The sequence below is a fragment of the Lactuca virosa genome, chromosome 2, assembly GCF_052849685.1.
Source record: "Lactuca virosa cultivar CGN04683 chromosome 2, Lactuca_virosa_CGN04683_v6, whole genome shotgun sequence".
In the NCBI taxonomy this organism is placed as follows: domain Eukaryota; kingdom Viridiplantae; phylum Streptophyta; class Magnoliopsida; order Asterales; family Asteraceae; genus Lactuca; species Lactuca virosa.
This window is the reverse complement of record NC_136427.1, coordinates 51889531-51909453: the sequence shown is the minus strand read 5'-3', so window position 1 is coordinate 51909453 and position 19923 is coordinate 51889531. Positions and strand designations below refer to the sequence as shown.

The window sequence follows — 19923 nt, the reverse complement described above, 5'->3', positions numbered from 1 at the left end:
GGGAGTAATTTGTTCTTTTCAAGTTTGTCTCTTTCCTTTGTTTAAAACGCCTTAGTTAATAATGTTTCCCCGTAGCTCTCTTATCTCTCTTGATGCAAATACACAAACCTTCAAGAAGTCAAGAAAATTTAAACTGAAAGATGTGCAATAAAAAAATCAAGTTCTAAGCTTCTTTTATCCCGTTTCTTGATTGAGCCCATTTACATAAAGATGAATTCGATTTGAACCCACATGAAGTTTCATGAAGAAATATCAACCTCACTGCAACTTTCCTTAAAGATTTGAAATCTTCAAGATAAGTTTCCTAAACTAGCCTGCTACTTTGTGGGTTAGCTATCTTTATTTTACCATTTATTGTGTCTCTTTGTTTCAACCGAACTACTTGGGCATAAACCGGACCAAGCCCTTCATCTCGCCATTTCATGAGCTCCATCAATGCAATGTGAGCTTCTTCATATGAAATGAAGTTTTTTATAAGCCTTTCTAAATCCCTTTTTCTTGTTCAGATGTTAATTTTTTTAACGGTCGCAAGTATTTCCAAGTTGCAATGTGAAGTTTTTCTTATTCATCAATAAATTCATTTGATTTTCGAATTCATCTAAGTGATGATTACTCTTTGATTTCCATCTGTCTAACAAGATTTGGAAGAATATTGTGTCGTGAATTCAAGCTTTGGGTTCCATTTTGGCCTCTTTATACTTGAAATCAAGTCGTCGTTCTCTGGTGGTTCAATCAACAGTTAAAGAAACGGAGTAAGTGGTTTCTTCAGGGGAAAGTGATATGGTTTAATGGATGAAAATACCAAATTACCCCATATATGGGGTACGTGATAGAGTTTAACGGATGAAAAGTGACGATGTATGGAAAAAAGACCAACCACGCGAGTTTTGAAAACCATATGGACCATATACATCAAAAAAAGCAAAGACTAAGTTTGTGACTTTTAATATGCCACATGGACAATTGATGTAGTTTTATATTTAGATTATTAATAAAACATAATGGGACCCATATCCCACACACTCCACCACCCTCTCCTTTCCTATATCATCTTCACTGTCTTAGCCTATTCTCGATATACTCCGGCATCTTCACTGATGACAATAAATAAAGAACTAACCCAAACAAGAGAAATTCAAGAATACAATCTGCAACAATAAATTGTGAATCATATACATATATTCAACTTTTTGAGCCAAAATAAAACTTAAATACAACCATCAAAATCGTAGGTTTGAATTGAACACTGTAACATCCATAAAATTTCACAAATAATTAAAACTTTTTAAGATATTCAAAAGCCATTAATTATTACAAATGTTTCCAAAATAATTCAAATCAAAATATCCCATAAAACAAAATCATAACATGTGAGGAAGTGTACGGTCACGCCTTCGCCTTCCCGCGATCATCAGAAGTACCTGAAACAAAACTCATAAATGTAAGCTCGAAGGCTTAGTGAGTTACCCCCGAAATACCAACACCATACAAACCAGAACAATATTATATCAAACAGTATACATATAGAGTCTACAGTATGACTGGACCGCCCTCACCCCGAGCCTTCAGTGTATCTGGCCCACTCTCAAAACCTTCAGCATGTCTGGACCGTTCTTCGGGCCTTCGGCCTGACTGGACCTCCTGCACCGGGCCTTCACCTATCTGGGCCACCCACCGCCTCAACCCAACCACAATCACACAATCAACATATAGATATCAAAAGCTAGCTAGCATGCGCAAACAGTCAAACAGATCTAACAGATCAATAATCATAGCATCATCCTGTGTCTATGATACAAATCTAACAAATCACTAGGCATAACACTATCCTAACTACCAGGATGCAGATCTAACAGATCAATAAGCGCAACACCATCCTATCTACCAGGATGCAGATCAAATAAGCATATCATGCAATAAAGCCGGATACAAATCCGAAAAGGGCCAGCCTTGGTGCCTTAGACCCTGTTTATACAATGAGGAGAACTCACCTCACAAGTAGCTCTAGATGGTAATATCAACCTCCCGAAATACAACTCCAAACTTAAACACCTACAACCACCATAGGACCAATTCCATCAAGACCCAAATTACCAAAATACCCCCAGAAGTCAAAATAGGTCAACCCTTGGTCAAAGTCAAAGTCAACGGTCAAGGTCAACAGTCCATGTTGACCCAACTCGTCGAGTGCAGCTACTGAATCGTCGAGTTCTTCAAGAACTCAGTAAATCGCTAAAATCCGAGTCAACTCGCCGAGTTGGCTATCCAACTCGTCGAGTCCATGCAACGTCTAGAATATCGGGGAAAACCCTAACCACTCGTCGAGTTCATGCAGAATCCAGAAAGCGAGAAAACCCGTCTCAACTTGTCGAGTTGGCCATCTAACTCGTCGAGTTCCTTCAGAATATTTCTCATTCAAACGTTTTTTAACCAACCCAAACCTCCAAATTGTAGATCTATCCTCCTAGGGCATAGTTACCACGTAAAGTTGCAAACTTTACGTGCATGCAAGGCCTTAAATGATAAAACCAAGTTTATGGAGAGGCTTAGGGTATGGAGAAGGGCCAAAGCTTGTTAAAGTCAAGAACTTTATGTCCATTAGGGCCTAGAGGAGTCCAAATCTAAACTCCTCACTTCTCAAGGTGCTCAAAACCAGAAATGACACAAGATTAGGCTAGAAATTACCCTAAACTCTTGAATGAGGAGATCTAACAAGGGAATGATCAAGGTAACGACTTGTTACCTTCAAAAGAATGCCAAGATGAAGTAGGTACTGGATCTACAAGCTTCTCCTTGATCCAAGCTCTTTAGTCTTCAAGTTTCTTTCACTAAAACCACCTTCCAAGCTTTTACACATATAAAATGAGGAGTAATACACGATTAGAGTTTTCTGAGGTCAAGGGGGACGTTAAGAGAGACAGAGGGTGGCTAATGAGCCTTTAAATAGGGTGCAAAACCCTGGAAATTAGGGTTTTATATTCCAGCTCCAACTCGTCGAGTTTTTCCAAACAACTCGTCGAGTAGAGAGATTCCTACACGTCGAGTTGAGGCCATCAACTCGACGAGTTCCAAGTCAAATTTTCGTTTACAAGATAAATTCATATACTTGGGAGTCGGGATGTTACAAACACATATTGTTACTTTCAAACATTGATATTCCTTATAGTACCCTAGTAGACAATTAGAGAACAATGGATGAATACGAGGAATAATTGTTGTTTCATACTAAAGAATTCTCAGAGGAAATATCTCACTAAAGATGCAACTCTACACCACCTATATGTTGCTTCAATTTGGTTATTTCTTGCATACATAGATGAACCAACTCTCTACACCATCATAGATGAATGGAACGACAATTGTGTCAATATCATATGAAGATCTAGAACATATAGATGTTGGCAGTCCTTGAATTTCTTCACTACACCGACAACCACCTCTACACCACCCAAGATGAAGGAGACGATGACGGTGGTTGTAGGTTTGTAGACGCGATGGCGTTAGAGTCAAATATTTCTTTGCTTCGCCAAAGGTCCATAATGTGGACATGTTGAAGATTAAATCGTCCTTGTGGTTGTAGGTTTGCATACACGGATTGAAGTCGTCGTCGACGACGACAAATTGATAAGAGATCGACGGTGGTAGGGGCATCTCGGGTGGCTGTATTTTGAACAAAGGGGAGGGGAGGTCGTGAGAGGAAGGGAGAGGGGAGATTCGTTAGGGTATCTCAAATGGGTTGCTGATAGTCTTAGGTAGATGGGTTGGGTTAGGAGTGGGGTGATAAGTTTAATTGGGTTCAATTGTTTAGGAACAATAATAATGTGAAAATAAGGGCAAACTTGTCATTTTACTATGGTTAGTAGAGAAAACTAACGGTTAACACAGAGTCATGGATAAAACATGTAAGGTTCAAAATATCAAGGGAGGGAGCTAGCCACCTATCTTAAAGGCTATCGATTTCCTCCTTGAGGTCGCACCGGACAAAAGTAGTAGATTGGGCCAAACCACAAAGATTATTCGCATAAATTAGTCTTAATAAAATCTTTGTCTAGATGGTCCATAGACGTGACTCGATTTCTCTAATCAATAAACCACATTAATTCCTTGAATTTATTTTTTTCTTTTTCTTCGGAACTTTAATTATCGTATGATTGTGTTTAATTTTTTTGTTAATGGAAGTCCTTAATCCCATCACAACATTATAAAAGTTAAAGAATAATGATGTATTTAATTTTATGGAAAAAAAAAAGTTGAGATAACCGAAAAGTAATCCAATCTACTTTGTTGTCATTTGGCCATATTAAAAAGACTCTGGATGCAAGAAGATACCATCTAATCAAAAGGTGAAGGAGATAGTGACCTCCGTGTTCCTTTATAATCAAAAGTATACATGCATTCTGCAAAGAAAAAAAAAATATATGGTGTGTGTACATGGTGATTGAAAAGATGTGGGAGAGTAATCGTTCCACTGCTTTCTACCGCTTTTTGTCGCGTTTGCTTCTAGTCACTGCCTCACTGGGTCTTGGTCTTCGTCTACGTTCAATCAATGCATTTCTTCTTAATTAAAACCCTTTTGCGCCCTTTTCATTTTGATATTCCTTATTATCCTCTTTTTCAAACACATAATCTTATAACTATTTGTGGCTTCCTCATTGTTCGTTTCTTGGAGCTTAAATACACTTCTTAATAAGGTTTGTCTAAATTTCCTCTGGCTTCTCATGTATTTTTGTTTTTTGTACTGAAATTACTGAATACGCTTCACTTTGATAATGAAGTAACTTCACTTTTACTTGAAAAATGTAAAAAAGTGGCGACTGATTGCTTCTAAAATGTGGTGGAGTACAATTGAATGTGTTACCACCAAACAAATAACATACACTTAATATTAATCTATTATTTCAACTGTTATTGCTGTTTGAGAATGTGTTTTGGTTTTGATATTAACTTGTTGAGGCTATTCTATTTCAGAGACTGTTTTTTAGGGTTGTTTGAAATTGGTTATTTGATTATTTGATTATTGCTATTTCAAGTAACGATTCTATTACAGAATTTTATTTATTTTATTTATTTATTTATTTTTTAAATTACTGTTGAAGTTGAATTATGCTGTGAAGAAGCAGTATTATGACTCGAAATTAACAGTTATATCTTTGTAAGTTCAAATGGTACTTCCTTTAAGGTAAAATACATTACAATTTTTTTAATAAGAAACTCATAATACATGCTTTAAGTTTGCTTAGCTTAGTCATATGATTTCCTGGTTTCATCCACACATTTAGAATATTTCTATTTGTTATTTCGTATGCCATGATTATGTATTTATTTAAGGATCAAATGATTAATTTTAAGTAATTAGTTGTAATAAAATTTATTACCAAAGGGTAAAACAAAATCCCTATAAACCCTTATGACACATACTCACATACTTTATGTATGCTCAATTTAATCATAATTGATTTGGCTCCTTATGGGCACTTGTTCATCTAGTGGGTCACTGTGTACCTGATTTATATCTCTCATTATTACACTTGGTGCTTGATAGATGGACTCTGTTGAAAAAGATGATGCACCAATGTTAACAACTACAAATTGGTCATCCGAGAGCTATGATCACAATATAAATCGAAGAAATTTACACAGGAGCAGAACTGCTGTTTCAATATCCATTCCTTCTAGCTCCATTGAAATGAATCCTGGTGCAACAAATCGTGTTGGCTTTACAGGTCCCTTGCTTAGTGAAAGAAAAACTCGTGATATACAGAGACAAGAGAGGGAGCCTGTGGAACGAGTACGCACTAAAAATTATAGTCATCAAAGTGAGCACTTAATGAAGTCTGGACAATTGGGGATGTGTGATGATCCTTACTGTACAACATGCCCAGCTGCTTACAAAGCACGGTCGATGTCAAGATCCGAGGGGTTTCGCCACCATGTATTGCTCTTTTCTTTCTAAAAAATTTAAATTTTTATCTGTTAAAATCTTGAGTCTTGATGGTGGTTTGAGAAGATTTTGACCTTTAGTCCCTGTTTCGTAGAACAGAACAGTTTTACTGTGTTTGTCGACTAGGAGTGATGTCGATGACAAAATTGCAATTTTTTGTCGGATCAAGATCGGTGGAGCAAGGTGGGATAGGGACTTTTTTTTTTTTATCTCTCCTTTGTGTAAAAGACGTAAATACCCTCCATATCCTCATCAATGAATAGGGTCTTAGAAAGCTTGTCTGGGTCCCATCCTCCCGTCCACTCCAATCTTGTCCCATGTAACAAATGCAGGCTTCAGTTGTATCTTATCTAACTTGTTTTTTAGATACATATTGATTGTGAGCATGTAAAATGAAATTAAATGTCAATATAAGTAGCAACATACTTTCACTTCATACCTAATTTGGTCCTTCGATTTTAAAAATCATTACTAAAAGCACTACATTTTTCAATTTTGATTATTCAGGGTAATGTATGTTGATCGCATACCTGTAAAATGTTGACATCATTCAATGGATTTCATAACGAATGATAGTTTTTTACAGTTTTGAAAATTAAATGATCATATAATGGTTTTTGAAACTTGAATGATCTTAGTAACGATTTTGAATTACTCGAAAAATGTAAAACATTGTTCTTATGTACTTATAGTGTCCTTCAAATTGAATTGCTTACTTTGTACATGCAGTTATTATGTTTTTTTTTGTTTTTTTTTGCAGTTTGATGGTGTTTGGTATGAAGGTGCAAAGCTGTGGGCAAAAGACAAATTATTGTTAATTAAAAATTTTGCATTCGGGGTCATGAATCCACATGCCAAAGCAGTTCAACAGTGGAACCAGTTCATTGTCATATCGTGCTTATTTGCCATTTTCATAGACCCCTTATTCTTTTACCTGCTGTCAGTCAAGAAGGTAACATTGCTGATATAAAAGGATTCATATTTTTTGCACAAACAAGAGATTGAGAGCATGTTTTTGTCCTACCTTCTTCCACAGTTTGAGTTTGACAAATAATTGTAATTTTTATCCCATTGACATCGGTCCCAAGTCCTAGTTCGAGTTTGAGTCCGAGTCACACTTGTTCTCTATTGTACTTGGTAACAGAAGTGGCCTTATTAGGCAGTTTTTTGCTACAATGAGAAGTTGATCTGTTAGGAATAATAACCGTTCATATTTATTAGGTGGATGTACTTGAATGACAAAAAATCAACTTTTATGCCAGTAAAAGTCAGTTTGTGATTTGTCTGAGTCAAACTTAAAACTATTTCTTCACCTAACTATGAAACACAATTCAAAGCCATTTTTCCTGCTTCTACCTTAAACACACATTTAACATACATAATCTTTTTTTATTGTTTAAACTGTGACTAATTTCCTTCTACATGTTTTACTTTTTTGGAGCAGGACTGTAAGTGCATAATAATTAATTGGCCAATGACGAAAACCATCGTGGTTTTCAGAAGCGTGACGGACCTTATATACTTCATGCATATTCTTGTTCAGGTAAACGACTTAATCACCTCTTAGTCTTCATTTTGGCCATGGGGCTTATTGGTATGGATGGCATTTACCCTATGTCCTCCCTAAAGAATACCAATATATTTTTATTTTTTGTTCCTAACCTAGTAGTCTAGTACATAGCAAATGAAAATGTTACATTAATTATAACTTCTAACAAGGGTTAGGCAACTCTATCAACGTAGTAAACAAAGAGGATAAAGATGCACAAATATGGAAAAAACCCTAATGCATCAAACAACCCACAAATCCGAATCACAAGAACAATATTAATTTAAGCGGAATAGGACTAATATATCAAACAACAATCAATCGAATGCAATGAAAATTACCAAGCAAAATAGTAAATCAGAGAGACACAAAAATTTATGTGGAAAACCCAAATCGGGAAAAAACCACGGGCGGAGTAAGCCAATAACCAATCCACTAAAATATTGTAGTATTTACAAAGCTCGATCAAAGAGATTACGATGAACTATAATGGTGATTTGGTGAAAAAGGGTTGAAACCCTAGAAATGTCGATCCAAAATGGGGAAGAAGCAGAAGAATTGATTTTTTGTTTAATATCTCTCTTCTAGAAAATGATATTCCATTTAAGCTACAAAGGAATAAAGGTTTTCCAAAATTGGCAAATATGGACCTTCAACAATGAAGCAATTGCATTTCTAGAACAAGTCCATTTTAGACCCGATACACCCATTTTAGACATGGTGTCCTTTTAAGACCTAATACACCCATTTTAGACCTGGTGTCATTTTTAGACTTGATGCAACCAAATTAGACCTAGATTGCTAGAAAGACAATATAGCCGTTGAACTAAGCAGAACTTGTCAATTTTGGAAGGCATATCTCCACAATCTCCATCTTGACTTCAAAATAGACCATGCAAAATTTCAACTTGTCCAACAATCACCCGAAAACATAAAACGCCAATAGCTTATCGAACTCTAAAACCCTATAAGAACTTGTAATCACCATTTAGTGAAAAATTGATTCCGAAAAGAAAAATACTTCCTCCACCAACAAACCATACAGGCTCAATTTCGATCAGAAACTCTCATCAAGTCCAAACATAGTTTGAACTTAGCTATAGGAAGGTCTTAGTGAACATATTAGCAGGATTATAATCTGTATGAATCTTGTCCATGACAAAATCACCTTTTTTCAATGATATTCCACACAAAATGGAAAGGGATATCAATGTGCTTAGTTTGGTCATGAAACATTTGATCTTTTCTCAAAGAAGATTGCACTTTTATTATTACAGTATATTATTGTAACTTTAAATCTATCATCGAGTTCAATAAATAGACCCCTCAACCAGATATCTTCCTTAATTGCTTTTGTAATCAACATATACTCTGCCTTGGTAAATAACAAAGCAATTGTAGACTGTAACTGAGCTTTCTAACTAATGGCATAACCGTTCAAAGTAAACACATAACCTGTAATAGATCTCCATTTATCCCGATCTTTAGCGTGATCTGAATCAACATATCTAAGCACCCTAATGGTAGACTTACCAAAATGCAGGCACATAGAAGATGTACCTCATAAATATGAAAGATCCATTGCACTGCTTTCCAGTGTTCTTTCCCTGGGTTCGCTATATATATATATATATATATATATATATATATATATATACTAATCATGCTAACAACATAAGCCAAATCAGCGCGCGTGCAAATCATAGAATACATTAAAGATGATAGTAGTAGAGTATGTAACGTGTGCCATATAATCCATATAGTCTTAGTAGTAGGACTCATACGAGATAGCTTCAATTAAGCTGCAAAAGGTGTGTTTATACGTTTTGCTTCATGCATATTGAAGTGTCTTTGGACTTTCTCAATGTAATTTTTGAGAAAGATACAAGACATTAAACTTCCTATCATGAACAATTTCCATACCTAATATATATTTGGCAACTCGTAAGTCATGCATTTCAAAAAATTTCAACTGGTCTTTTAATTTCTGAATCTCAATTATATCTTTCGCTACAATCAACATGTCATCCACGTATAAAAGGAATTAGATCTTCAAACCATCATCAAAGTTTTTGTAATAAACACAACTATCACGGGCACACTTCTTGAATTCGTGATTAGCCATAAACGAATAATACCTCTAATACCATTGTCTAAGAGACTTTTTGAGGCCATAAAGAGGCTTATTCCATTTATAAACATAATTCTCCTTACCAGGAACTACAAAACCTTCAGGTTGTTGCATAATAATATCTTCCTCAAGAACACCATTTAAGAAAGTTTTAGTAACATCGAGTTGCTCTAACTCATAGTCATTAGGAACAACCAATCTCAACAATACACAAACATTAGTATGCTTGACAACTGAGGAATAAATTTCAGTTTATTCAGTACCAGGAATTTGATTGTAGCCTTTAGCTAATAACCTAGAGTTGTAACTTGGTTTCTCATCTGGGTTGACAAGTTCCTTGAGCTTGTAGACCCACTTGAATTTAACTATTCTTTTTCCTTTCGGAATAGGAACTAAATCTCAATTATCTGTTCTTTACGAGGACTCCATCTCACTTCACATTGCAATCATCCAATCACTTCAGTCTTTAGACTTAACAGCCTCATCATAATTCATAGGCTCCATTCTAGACTAAATATCATCAGCAAAATAAAAGCATAAGCAACAAGATTAGCTTCAACATAGCTCTTTGGAGGTACAATATCTCTTCTCGATCTATCTCTTCCAATGCGTGGAGTATTAGCTTGTGGTGGTGAAGATGTTGACTCTTCAAAAACAATGGGCTTATCAGACGAGGAAGACTCTTGATTTTCTACTGAACTTGGAATAAAAGTGGAAGGTGAAGTAGGAATCTAAACCTCCATTTGAGCTTTCTCTTTACTTGCTTCGGATGATGCATCTGAACTTTTAGAAGAGTTGGCAACAGGCTGAATTATAACGGAATCATCAAAAGTAACATCTTTTTATATAATAACTTTCTTTAGATTTGAGCACCATAACTTCTATCCTTTTACACCCGGATTCTACCCCAAAAACACATTTTATTGTTCTCAGTTCTAACTTCCCATTTCAACTCGTGCATAAGCTGGACATCCAAAAGGTTTTAAATTTGTATAATCGACAAGTATCCCATACCATAACTCAAATGGATTTTTCTTCTTAATTGCTCTTGGCGGTGATCGGTTTATTACATAGAAAGCAGTGGAAGCAACCTCCCCCTAAATGGAATTTGGAAATTTGGATTTTGGAATTGGAAAGCATAAACTAGACCTTCTCCATAATGGTGTGATTCATCCTTTCGGCTACACCCTTTTGTTGAGGTGTATGGACTATCGTGTGATGTCGAGTGATGCCTTCCTTTCAGCAATAGGCATTAAACTTTTCTAAGCAAAACTAAAGTCCATTATCCATTAGAAGATACTTTACCACCAATCCCGATTGCTTTTCAACTTGTACTTTCCAATTTCAAAAGGTGAGAAAAAATCTCCCTTATGTTTCAAGAAGAAAGACCATGCCTTTCTGGAGAAATCATCAATGATAGTGACCATATAAATAGCTCCACATTTCGAAGCAACTCGAGTCAGTCCCCACAAATATGAATGGACATAGTCGAGTGGTCCTTTTGCTGTATGAATATCACTCATAAATCTCACTCACTTTCTCTTTCCATATACACAATCTTTATAGAACTCTAAATCAATAACCTTTTATTTACAAAGTAATCATCTTCGAATCAGTTCATACATGCCTTGGAAACTCATATGGTAGAGTCGAAGGTGCCAAATACGACACTTATCTGGATCAGAAAGTAACTTAGAAACAATAACATCACTTGAAATTGTTTTCCCCTCAAGAAAGTAGAGGTATGAAGTCTTTCGTTTGGATCTCAGTTTGTTAGAATCATCTTTGAATACCTTGAGAACTCTACCTTTACCAGCAAACTCATATCCCTTTTTATCAATGGAACTAAGGTCCCGTTTGATAGTTGATGACCGGGAAAATACTGTCCGGGAAAGGGTTGTCTTGGAAAGTTTTCTAACTGAGAAAAAAACCATGATATTTGATTGTACATTTGACTGACTGTGCTGAATGATGAAAAATGACCATATTACCCTGCAGTTTTATACTGCGATGGATGAAGTTGCTGGATAATTATAAAAACATACAAAATCAAAATTACACAATAATTATTTAAAAATACAAATACAAATTGTTATACAGAGTAATTAAACATAAATCAATTAAAATCCAAATAGAATGTCGATTAGGTTGTTTTTAGTTTATTGTTTTTCAAGTGGATGTCACGTTATACTTTCTAGTCATTTTAGTTTTTTTATAACCCAACATGTGATTCTTGACCCAATTTATGTTCGATAGTGGTAGGATGAATGAGATTTTTTTAAATAAATTAGGATGATGGTGTTGTCCAAAAAAAGAATTAATCGAATAAAAATGAAGTAAAAAATTAACTAAAACAAATTAATAATTCAATAAAGTAATATTTATTAAGATATAAATATTAAATATTATAAATAATATTTATTAATATATAATCCAATAAAAATTAAAAAAAAATTAAAAAAAAGAATTATTTAAAAGAAATTAATATTCCAATAAAATAATATTTATTAAGACATAAATATTATATATGAAAAATAATATTTATCTATATTTAATAATCCAGTAAAAAAGTAATAATCCAATAAAAATAAAATTTAAAGAAATTAATAATCAAAAAAAGAAAGATGCAAGGCTTAGAGCACAACTGTCTTTCCGACCCATTCAACCAAAAATATACGGTTTTGGGGCTTTTTGGGAAAGACATCTTATCGGAAAATACCTTTTTTGTGCAAATCAAACAGTCTTTCTGATCCATTCAGCCAGAAAGATTTGTTTGGACATGAAAAGATATCTATCAAACGGGGCCTAAGATATAACAAGTTTCTTTTAAGGCCAGGAACCTATTTAACATCCCCTATTATTCGGATAATTCCATCAAACATACAGATTCTGACTGAACCATGTCCAACGATTAGACATATAGAATTGTTATCCATAAAAACATAGCCATGGTTAACCATCTCAAACGTATAAAACTAACTTCTATTATGACACATATGAAAAGTACAAACGGAATTGAGTCTCCATTCACCAATAGAATCCAGTTCATCTGAATAAACTGTAAGAAGTTCTCCAATACAATCAACCTCAGCAACATCGGCTTCACCATAAGAACTAGCTTGTTTATCATTTGTTGTTATTTTCTCTTCATTATTCAACTTGAAGCATTGAACAATCAAATTTCCTTCTTCTGATAGTAATTGTAAAACATTCTTTTGCCTTCAGACTTAGATTTGGCCTTGTTGGAAGATTAAGAGGTTTTACCTTTATCTGTTGTTCTTCCTCTAGCATTTAAACCTTCGGCTTTAACATCACTTGAACCACCACAAGTAATATGCTTCATATTCTCATTTGAATCCAAATCTATAGAACTTCATCTAAAACAAGAGTTTCATGGCTGTAGATGATAGTATAATGAATATGGTTGTAGGATTCAGGCAACGATGACAACAAGAATAAGGCCAAGTCTTGATCTTCATATTGAACATCCATATTCTCTATGTTAATGACCAACTCTTTTAATTTGGAAATATGTTAAGCTAAAGAAACTCCTTCAATCATCTTGAGATTGAACAATTGTTGCTTTAGATGCAACTTGTATGGTTGGATCTTAGTCATCAATAGTTGCTCAAACTTTAATCATAAAGTAGCCACTAAAGTTTCTTTCAAAACAACTTGCAAATTCATCTGAAAAATGCAAATGAAGTTTCTTTTAAAACATCCTGCATATTCATTTAAGTCAATTTGTTAAAATCTAAAAGAGTTTTTTATTTTATTTTATTTTAATTTTTGTTAAAAGCTAATTGAATTAGCTTTTGCATTTTAAGCTTTTTGATCACTAGACTAGATGTCCTGATCTCTCATTTGTGGTTTACAAGATTTGTCTATATATATGTCAAATCCGCACAAACCGCATCTGAATGCCCACATCTATTTTTGATATGTTTGCGATACTATTGACTTTGGATTATAGCTTCACCATTCATGTACAAAATGCCAAGCTACGGTCTACCGGTCTAGCCCATTAGATATAGCCCATGTTGTATACTTTGTATAGCTACCACCATCTAATTATTTTGGTGTATATTTACCTAGCTTGAATGAAAGAATCATTATGGAGAATATTGTAGCGTAATAGTAATATTGTCTTTGCAGTTCAGGTTAGCATTTGTTTCACCTGAATCAAGGGTTGTAGGAGCTGGAGACTTGGTTGATCAACCTAGAAAAATCGCGTTACATTATCTTTCTGGATTTTTCTTCCTTGACTTATTTATTGTATTACCGGTTCCTCAGGTGAGATTTTCTTTCAATGATAATATCTTATTTTTACCATCATTAGTTGTAATTCGTCATAAGTTAATTTACTATGCATGCAGATAATTGTATTACTTTTCTTACCAAGTGCGACATCCGGAGCTACTTATGCAAAGAATCTCTTGCGATCCGGTGTTCTTAGTCAGTACATCCCCAGGTTATACCGATTTCTGCCTCTTCTTGCCGGCCAGTCTCCAAGTGGTTTTATATTTGAGTCAGCATGGGCCAACTTTGTCATCAATCTTCTAACCTATTTCTTGGCTGGTCATGTTGTTGGATCATCCTGGTATCTGTTAGGGTTACAGGTGAGTGAGATCATGAAATATTGAGTTATTGACCATGTTTTATCTATGTTTTATATTCATTTTCTTATATCAAAAAAAAAACAAAATTGAATTTATATATTTTAATCACAATGTTAATCTTAGACAAGGTGAATATGTTATTTACTATAAAAACAAGTTTACACATTTCGGCCTTGTGCTTTGTCAAAGTTTATGGCTATAGTCCAGTAGTCTGCCTTTTTTGCTTGGTCCATAAAACATAGTTTGGCCACTCTTTCAGTACCTGGGCCATTAAACTTAACTGTTTAGCCGTGAAAATCTTTAAAATGACCATTTTTATTTTCTTTATCTCCTTCATTTTTCTCTTTAATAAACCCTAATGTCAAACGAAGCTCATCCACAACCCCCAAAACAATCCTAAATTAAAACAAAACAAAATATGAAACCAAAAGAAAATTCCAAAATAAAACATAAATCTGGAGGACTTTGATGTCGTCTGTTATAGAGTTTTAAGGAAGAGAGAAAGAAGATGAGAGCAAAATGTTCATTTACATAGACGTAACACCCATTTATAAACAACGTGAAATTATAGGGACGAGCGTCTCCAAACATTGTATTAGGGATGAAAAAAGCAAAAAGACAAACTATTGGACAATACCCATGAGTTTTGATAAAGGACAGGGCTGAAACTTGTAACTTAATCTAAAACTATTGCACAATAGCCATAAGTTTTGATAAAGCGCATTTTCTAAACAGCTTCAAAGTTACAATTTCGTCTCCAAATATTTATATGCTATTATTCATGTCATAGTGTATTAAAGTTTGCAGGCTAGTACTAATTGTTTTTTCCTTTAATTCTTTCCAGAGGGTGAGTGAATGCCTTCGAGAAGCTTGTCGTCAATCTACAATATTGTTCCCGAACTGTTTGAAGTTTATAGATTGCGGGCGTGGAGATGATTTTCAATACTTAGCACGTGATCGACAATGGAATAACTGGAAACAAGATAAAAATTCGAGTTCTTGTTTTAATGAACAGGCCGGTTTCCCGTATGGAATTTACCAGAAAGCTGTCAATCTCATTGCCGAGGATAACATAATCAGAAGATATGTATATTCCTTTTTTTGGGGGTTTCAGGTATATATTCAATTTTTTTGGATAAACTTTGTTCGCCTTTGTTCTTTGTGAGGGCCCTTTCTTTATTTCATTCCATTTCTTATATTACCTTGTGTTAATAAGTAACTATTATGGAAATATCTAAATAAATCGAAAACTTTTTGGCATGTAAATAAATCTGAATAAATTAGTTCGTGGTGTTTGCATGTTATTAGTTTTACTAAGGAGAGGGCTGTTATGCCAAAATAAGGGATTTGATATTTTATATATTGTTGCTAGAGTTATGGGATTTAGCTAGTGATTAATTTAATAGGTAAAAAAATGAAATGAACAATGATGTAATCTAAAGAAATAAATTAATACACTAATAAATGAAAGTGAGTTGCTCATTTTTGTATTTAGCCTCAAACTTTTTGATGTTAAGTTCTATTTCTTTCTTCTTGTGTTTAATTAGGATTTCTTATATTTTACGGGGTTGGAAGGAATTGTTTTTTATTAGTGTTGCTTTGATTAATGATAAACTCATGCATTCTGAGAACATTCTTGTACATGAAATTATTTATGTCAAAGGTAATAACAAAATTCCTCCTAATCCTTTATTTGCTGATGATTGTGAGAAGCAAATCAGTACACTGGCGGGCAATCAATCTCCAAGTTACTTTGTTGGGGAAGTCCTTTTTACGATGGGTATAATTGGCCTAGGGCTTCTACTTTTTGCACTTCTTATTGGGAACATGCAGAACTTCCTTCAAGGTCTTGGACGCAGGTGAACCATTTAATGCGGTTATTATGGTAGTTATAACCACTCATTGAATTATGATATAAATACTTCTTCCATGTGCATGATCCATGGACTTTTAATATTATCTTAGACGGCTGGAAATGTCACTTAGACGACGTGATATTGAGCATTGGATGGGACACCGACATTTGCCAGAAGACTTAAGAAGGTATATATCTCATGCCTCATTACTTTCTCTATGTAGAGTGATTAATCATAAATCCACTGCCCACTTTTCCATAAAAATTAAAATCTAGCCGTAACCTCAAGTGATCATAAGATTTTTTTGGGAAAATGATCTCAGAGATTCCCAACAGCCCGCCAAGTGAAAAAAATTGTAAAATAAGAACATAAGGATATACGTGGAGAACTCAAACAATTGGAGGAAAACCACATCCTCAAAAGAGGAAAAAAGACATTGTATAAAAAACATTAGAGAAAAACCATTTAACGATTTGATATGCAGAAAAGTTCGAGAGTCGGAGCATTATAATTGGGCAGCTACCCGTGGGGTTAATGAGGAGATGCTAATGGAGAATTTGCCTGAAGACTTGCAAAGAGATGTACGCCGGCACCTCTTTAGTTTTGTCAAGAAAGTGAGAGTCAACCCTCCCTCTATGTTCCTTTTTGGTGACTATTATATGATTACATATCATTAAAACTAAGGGTAAATCCAAGAAATAACAACGTACCTTCAATTTTTTTTATGTATTATAGCATTCTGCTTTCATTCTTTTCTATTACAAGTGTATTTCCATTTTGTTTTCTTATTATCTGAAACTTCTACTCAATTATATATTTGTTTTCATTTTAGGACATTATACTTCAAAAATTCTACCCGATTACAATGAAAATTGTTTTGTATTTCGATAACGATGCTATAATCGGGTAGTTTTTTTAAAGTATTATAATGCAATATAAAGAAAGTGAAAGTAAAATGGTATAATAAACAAATTAATGTAAGTATGTTGTTTCTTGCAGTTACAAATTATAATCACAACTTTTTTAAATCACAGGTCAGGATTTTAGCAGTGATGGATGAACCAATTTTAGATGCAATATGTGAAAGGTTAAGGCAAAAGATATACGTCCAAGGAGGCACACCTTTATATCAAGGAGGGGTTGTGACGAATATGGTTTTTATTGTCAGAGGAAAGATGGAGAGCATAGGAGAAGATGAGAATCATGTTCCATTGTCAGAGGGCGATGTATGCGGTGAAGAACTTCTCAGATGGTCCCTTGAACATTCATCAGTTAATGGAGGTATAAAGTAGATGGGATGGACAAATGGCAATAATAACAACATAATATTAATTCATTAATAGTTTGGTCATTGGACTATAAAATTCATTATTAACCATTGTACTTTCTAAAATTGATTAATTTGGGTAATTTTGATAAAAAATAAAAAAATCTGTAAAATGGTAACATGGACGAATGGGTTCTATAACAAGTTTCAAAACGTGACTGGTTTCAGTAACATTTTCTAAAGTCCAGCGGGAAAATTTGGAATGAAGTGAAAGTTTGTTGTTATTTATTTCAATTTCTTGTTAGTTTAAGAACATGAACCTTTAGATTTTGATTCCTTTTCACTATCAAATGTTACTTCCAGATACAAGAAACGACAGAAAACAAGGAGGCAGATTGCTTAGCGACAGGACAGTGAAATGCATAACGAATGTGGAGGCATTTGTTCTACGGGCTGCAGATCTTGAGGAAGTAACAACTCTTTTTTCTGTATTCTTAATGAATCAGCGTGTTCAGTTTGCCATAAGGTAATGCATCTTTTACTTACACAATATTCTCATTGTGGCACCAGTTAAACACTTATATTTACCACAAATGTTCCACATTTTACGAATTTGTCCAACCTACACGCATCATGCAACTATGTTTCAACCGGTGTAACATGCTCAAGCAAAATCTTTCTTATTTCAATCACAAAATGAAATGTGACTGCTTTATATTTCGTCATAAAAACAAGTTTGTTGCAGAAATGGCACTTTTTTATTATGTGTTTGCATGCTTTGGGCAGGGACATGGACTTAGACCGATGTGAATGGGACAAAAATTACATTTTTTTTTTCATACCCAAAAAGTGGAACAAAGTGGGACACTGACTTGTCCTTGATCTTTAGTCTCTGTAAAAGCCATTAACGCAATCCTAATCTCATCACATAGCCCTTGAAAGCTTGTCGAGTCCTTTGTCACAAAGACAACCTTATAAATTTCCACATCCTTATGCAAGGACAAGCATGTTGGGACACATTGTAGTAGTTTGCATTTCCAAATGGGATGCACAGCTAGTTTTCACATGTACTTTATAGTAATTGTGCATTTATTTAGAATAGCATATCATAGTTTCTGTTTCGCTTTTTATAACTACATGGTCTGCACATTTTTTGCCATCTCCAGGTACGAATCTCCATACTGGCGGGTCCGGGCGGCAACCACCATCCAGGTGGCATGGAGATACTATAAGAAGCGGAAAACCCGTGCAAAAACCTCACATGGTCGTACTACTCTTCCCTCCAACTGGTCTGCTTCGCAGCAATGGGTATCGTCTCGTTAGTTTTCATGTATGTGCCTACAATTTGGTGATACCGTTGCCTAAACTAATGCCTATTTTGTAAACCCTAAACCCTGCATTTATTAGTTGTGGGAAGCTAGGAACTGAAGACGTGGGTGTTTACAAGGTGTTTTTGCATGTTTTCTTGTAGTGTTATGTTTAAAGCATGACATATTATTGTAAAGGGTTCACCTGTGAGTGTGCAACATGTTATTGATGCTTTGTGAGGTTGTAACACTAGAAGTACGTTTGCTCTTATGTTCAAAAACAAAATGTATATATTTTCTTTTCACTAAAGTTCGGGTTCTATTTGGATTTTATTTCCATTCAAAAGACCTAAAAAATCATATTTAAGAGTGAAACTTCACTAAATTTAGATATAAAGAAAAAAAAGTAGTTTCATTGTTTTTTCCATTTTGAATGTTGTAGAGCCATACATATTCTTTATAGAAAGAAAATATGTAGAATGTTCTTCTGTACTACACTAATATCCCTATCAATCTGAATGATACTACCATTGAGCAGCGTCTTGCTGAAATCGAAGGATAGAAGGCTCTTTTGTAAGAATGTATATAACTTGAGCAACAGTAACACTACAAGAAAAACGGTTATTTGCATCGCCATTAAGGTAATTGATAGCGATCCGTGTAAGTTCTGATCTCGTAACCCAAACCCTTGATTGGTGCTTACATCCAACGACCGGAAATGCTTGTCGTTGAATAGCAGTATCGGGGACATTAATAGCGGCAACATGTGTCACCACTAATGCTTGAAAAAAAAGAATCGCGAATAAGTTCTCTCCAATCTGTCGCCGTAATTGCTTATATGTCGTCACTATTACGTTGGCGTTGATGCTAAAAGCCATTGCATACAAACACTTCAACTTTCTTTCTTCCCTCTTCTACTTCCATTTCTCTCATTATGTGACGATCCCTTCGACTAACGATTTCGATCTGCGATGACTTCGACTTTAACATCCCAAGATTTGTCATTTATAGTCTCTGAGGATAGACGGGTGAAGCCATGAGAAGCCTAAGGACTAAATTGCAATTTTGGGATCAGGAGGAGTACGCTGCGCGTACTTAAGAGTACGCTGAGCGTACTAGGCGTGCCCTAGTACGCTAGGCGTACACTTGTCTACCTTGGGCGTACTCATGACAGAAGGAAACCCTAATATTTAGGGTTTAGGTGCTATATAAACATCCTTATGGCTCATTTCTCCCATCACTTTCAGCCTCCA

General features: G+C 34.7%; 1 protein-coding gene across 1 annotated transcript; it reads left to right on the top strand.

Moving 5' to 3' along the window:
* Window positions 1-4383: 4383 nt before the first annotated feature.
* Window positions 4384-19003, top strand: LOC145159110 (putative cyclic nucleotide-gated ion channel 20, chloroplastic). Its single transcript, XM_079078010.1, has 14 exons — window positions 4384-4691; window positions 5543-5932; window positions 6702-6893; window positions 7386-7484; window positions 13777-13914; window positions 13998-14240; window positions 15085-15354; window positions 15954-16099; window positions 16206-16283; window positions 16581-16710; window positions 17131-17377; window positions 17727-17889; window positions 18530-18671; window positions 18771-19003. The coding sequence occupies exons 2-14, from the start codon at window positions 5543-5545 to the stop codon at window positions 18789-18791; spliced, it is 2259 nt and encodes a 752-aa protein (XP_078934136.1). The 5' UTR covers window positions 4384-4691; the 3' UTR covers window positions 18792-19003.
* Window positions 19004-19923: the final 920 nt, after the last annotated feature.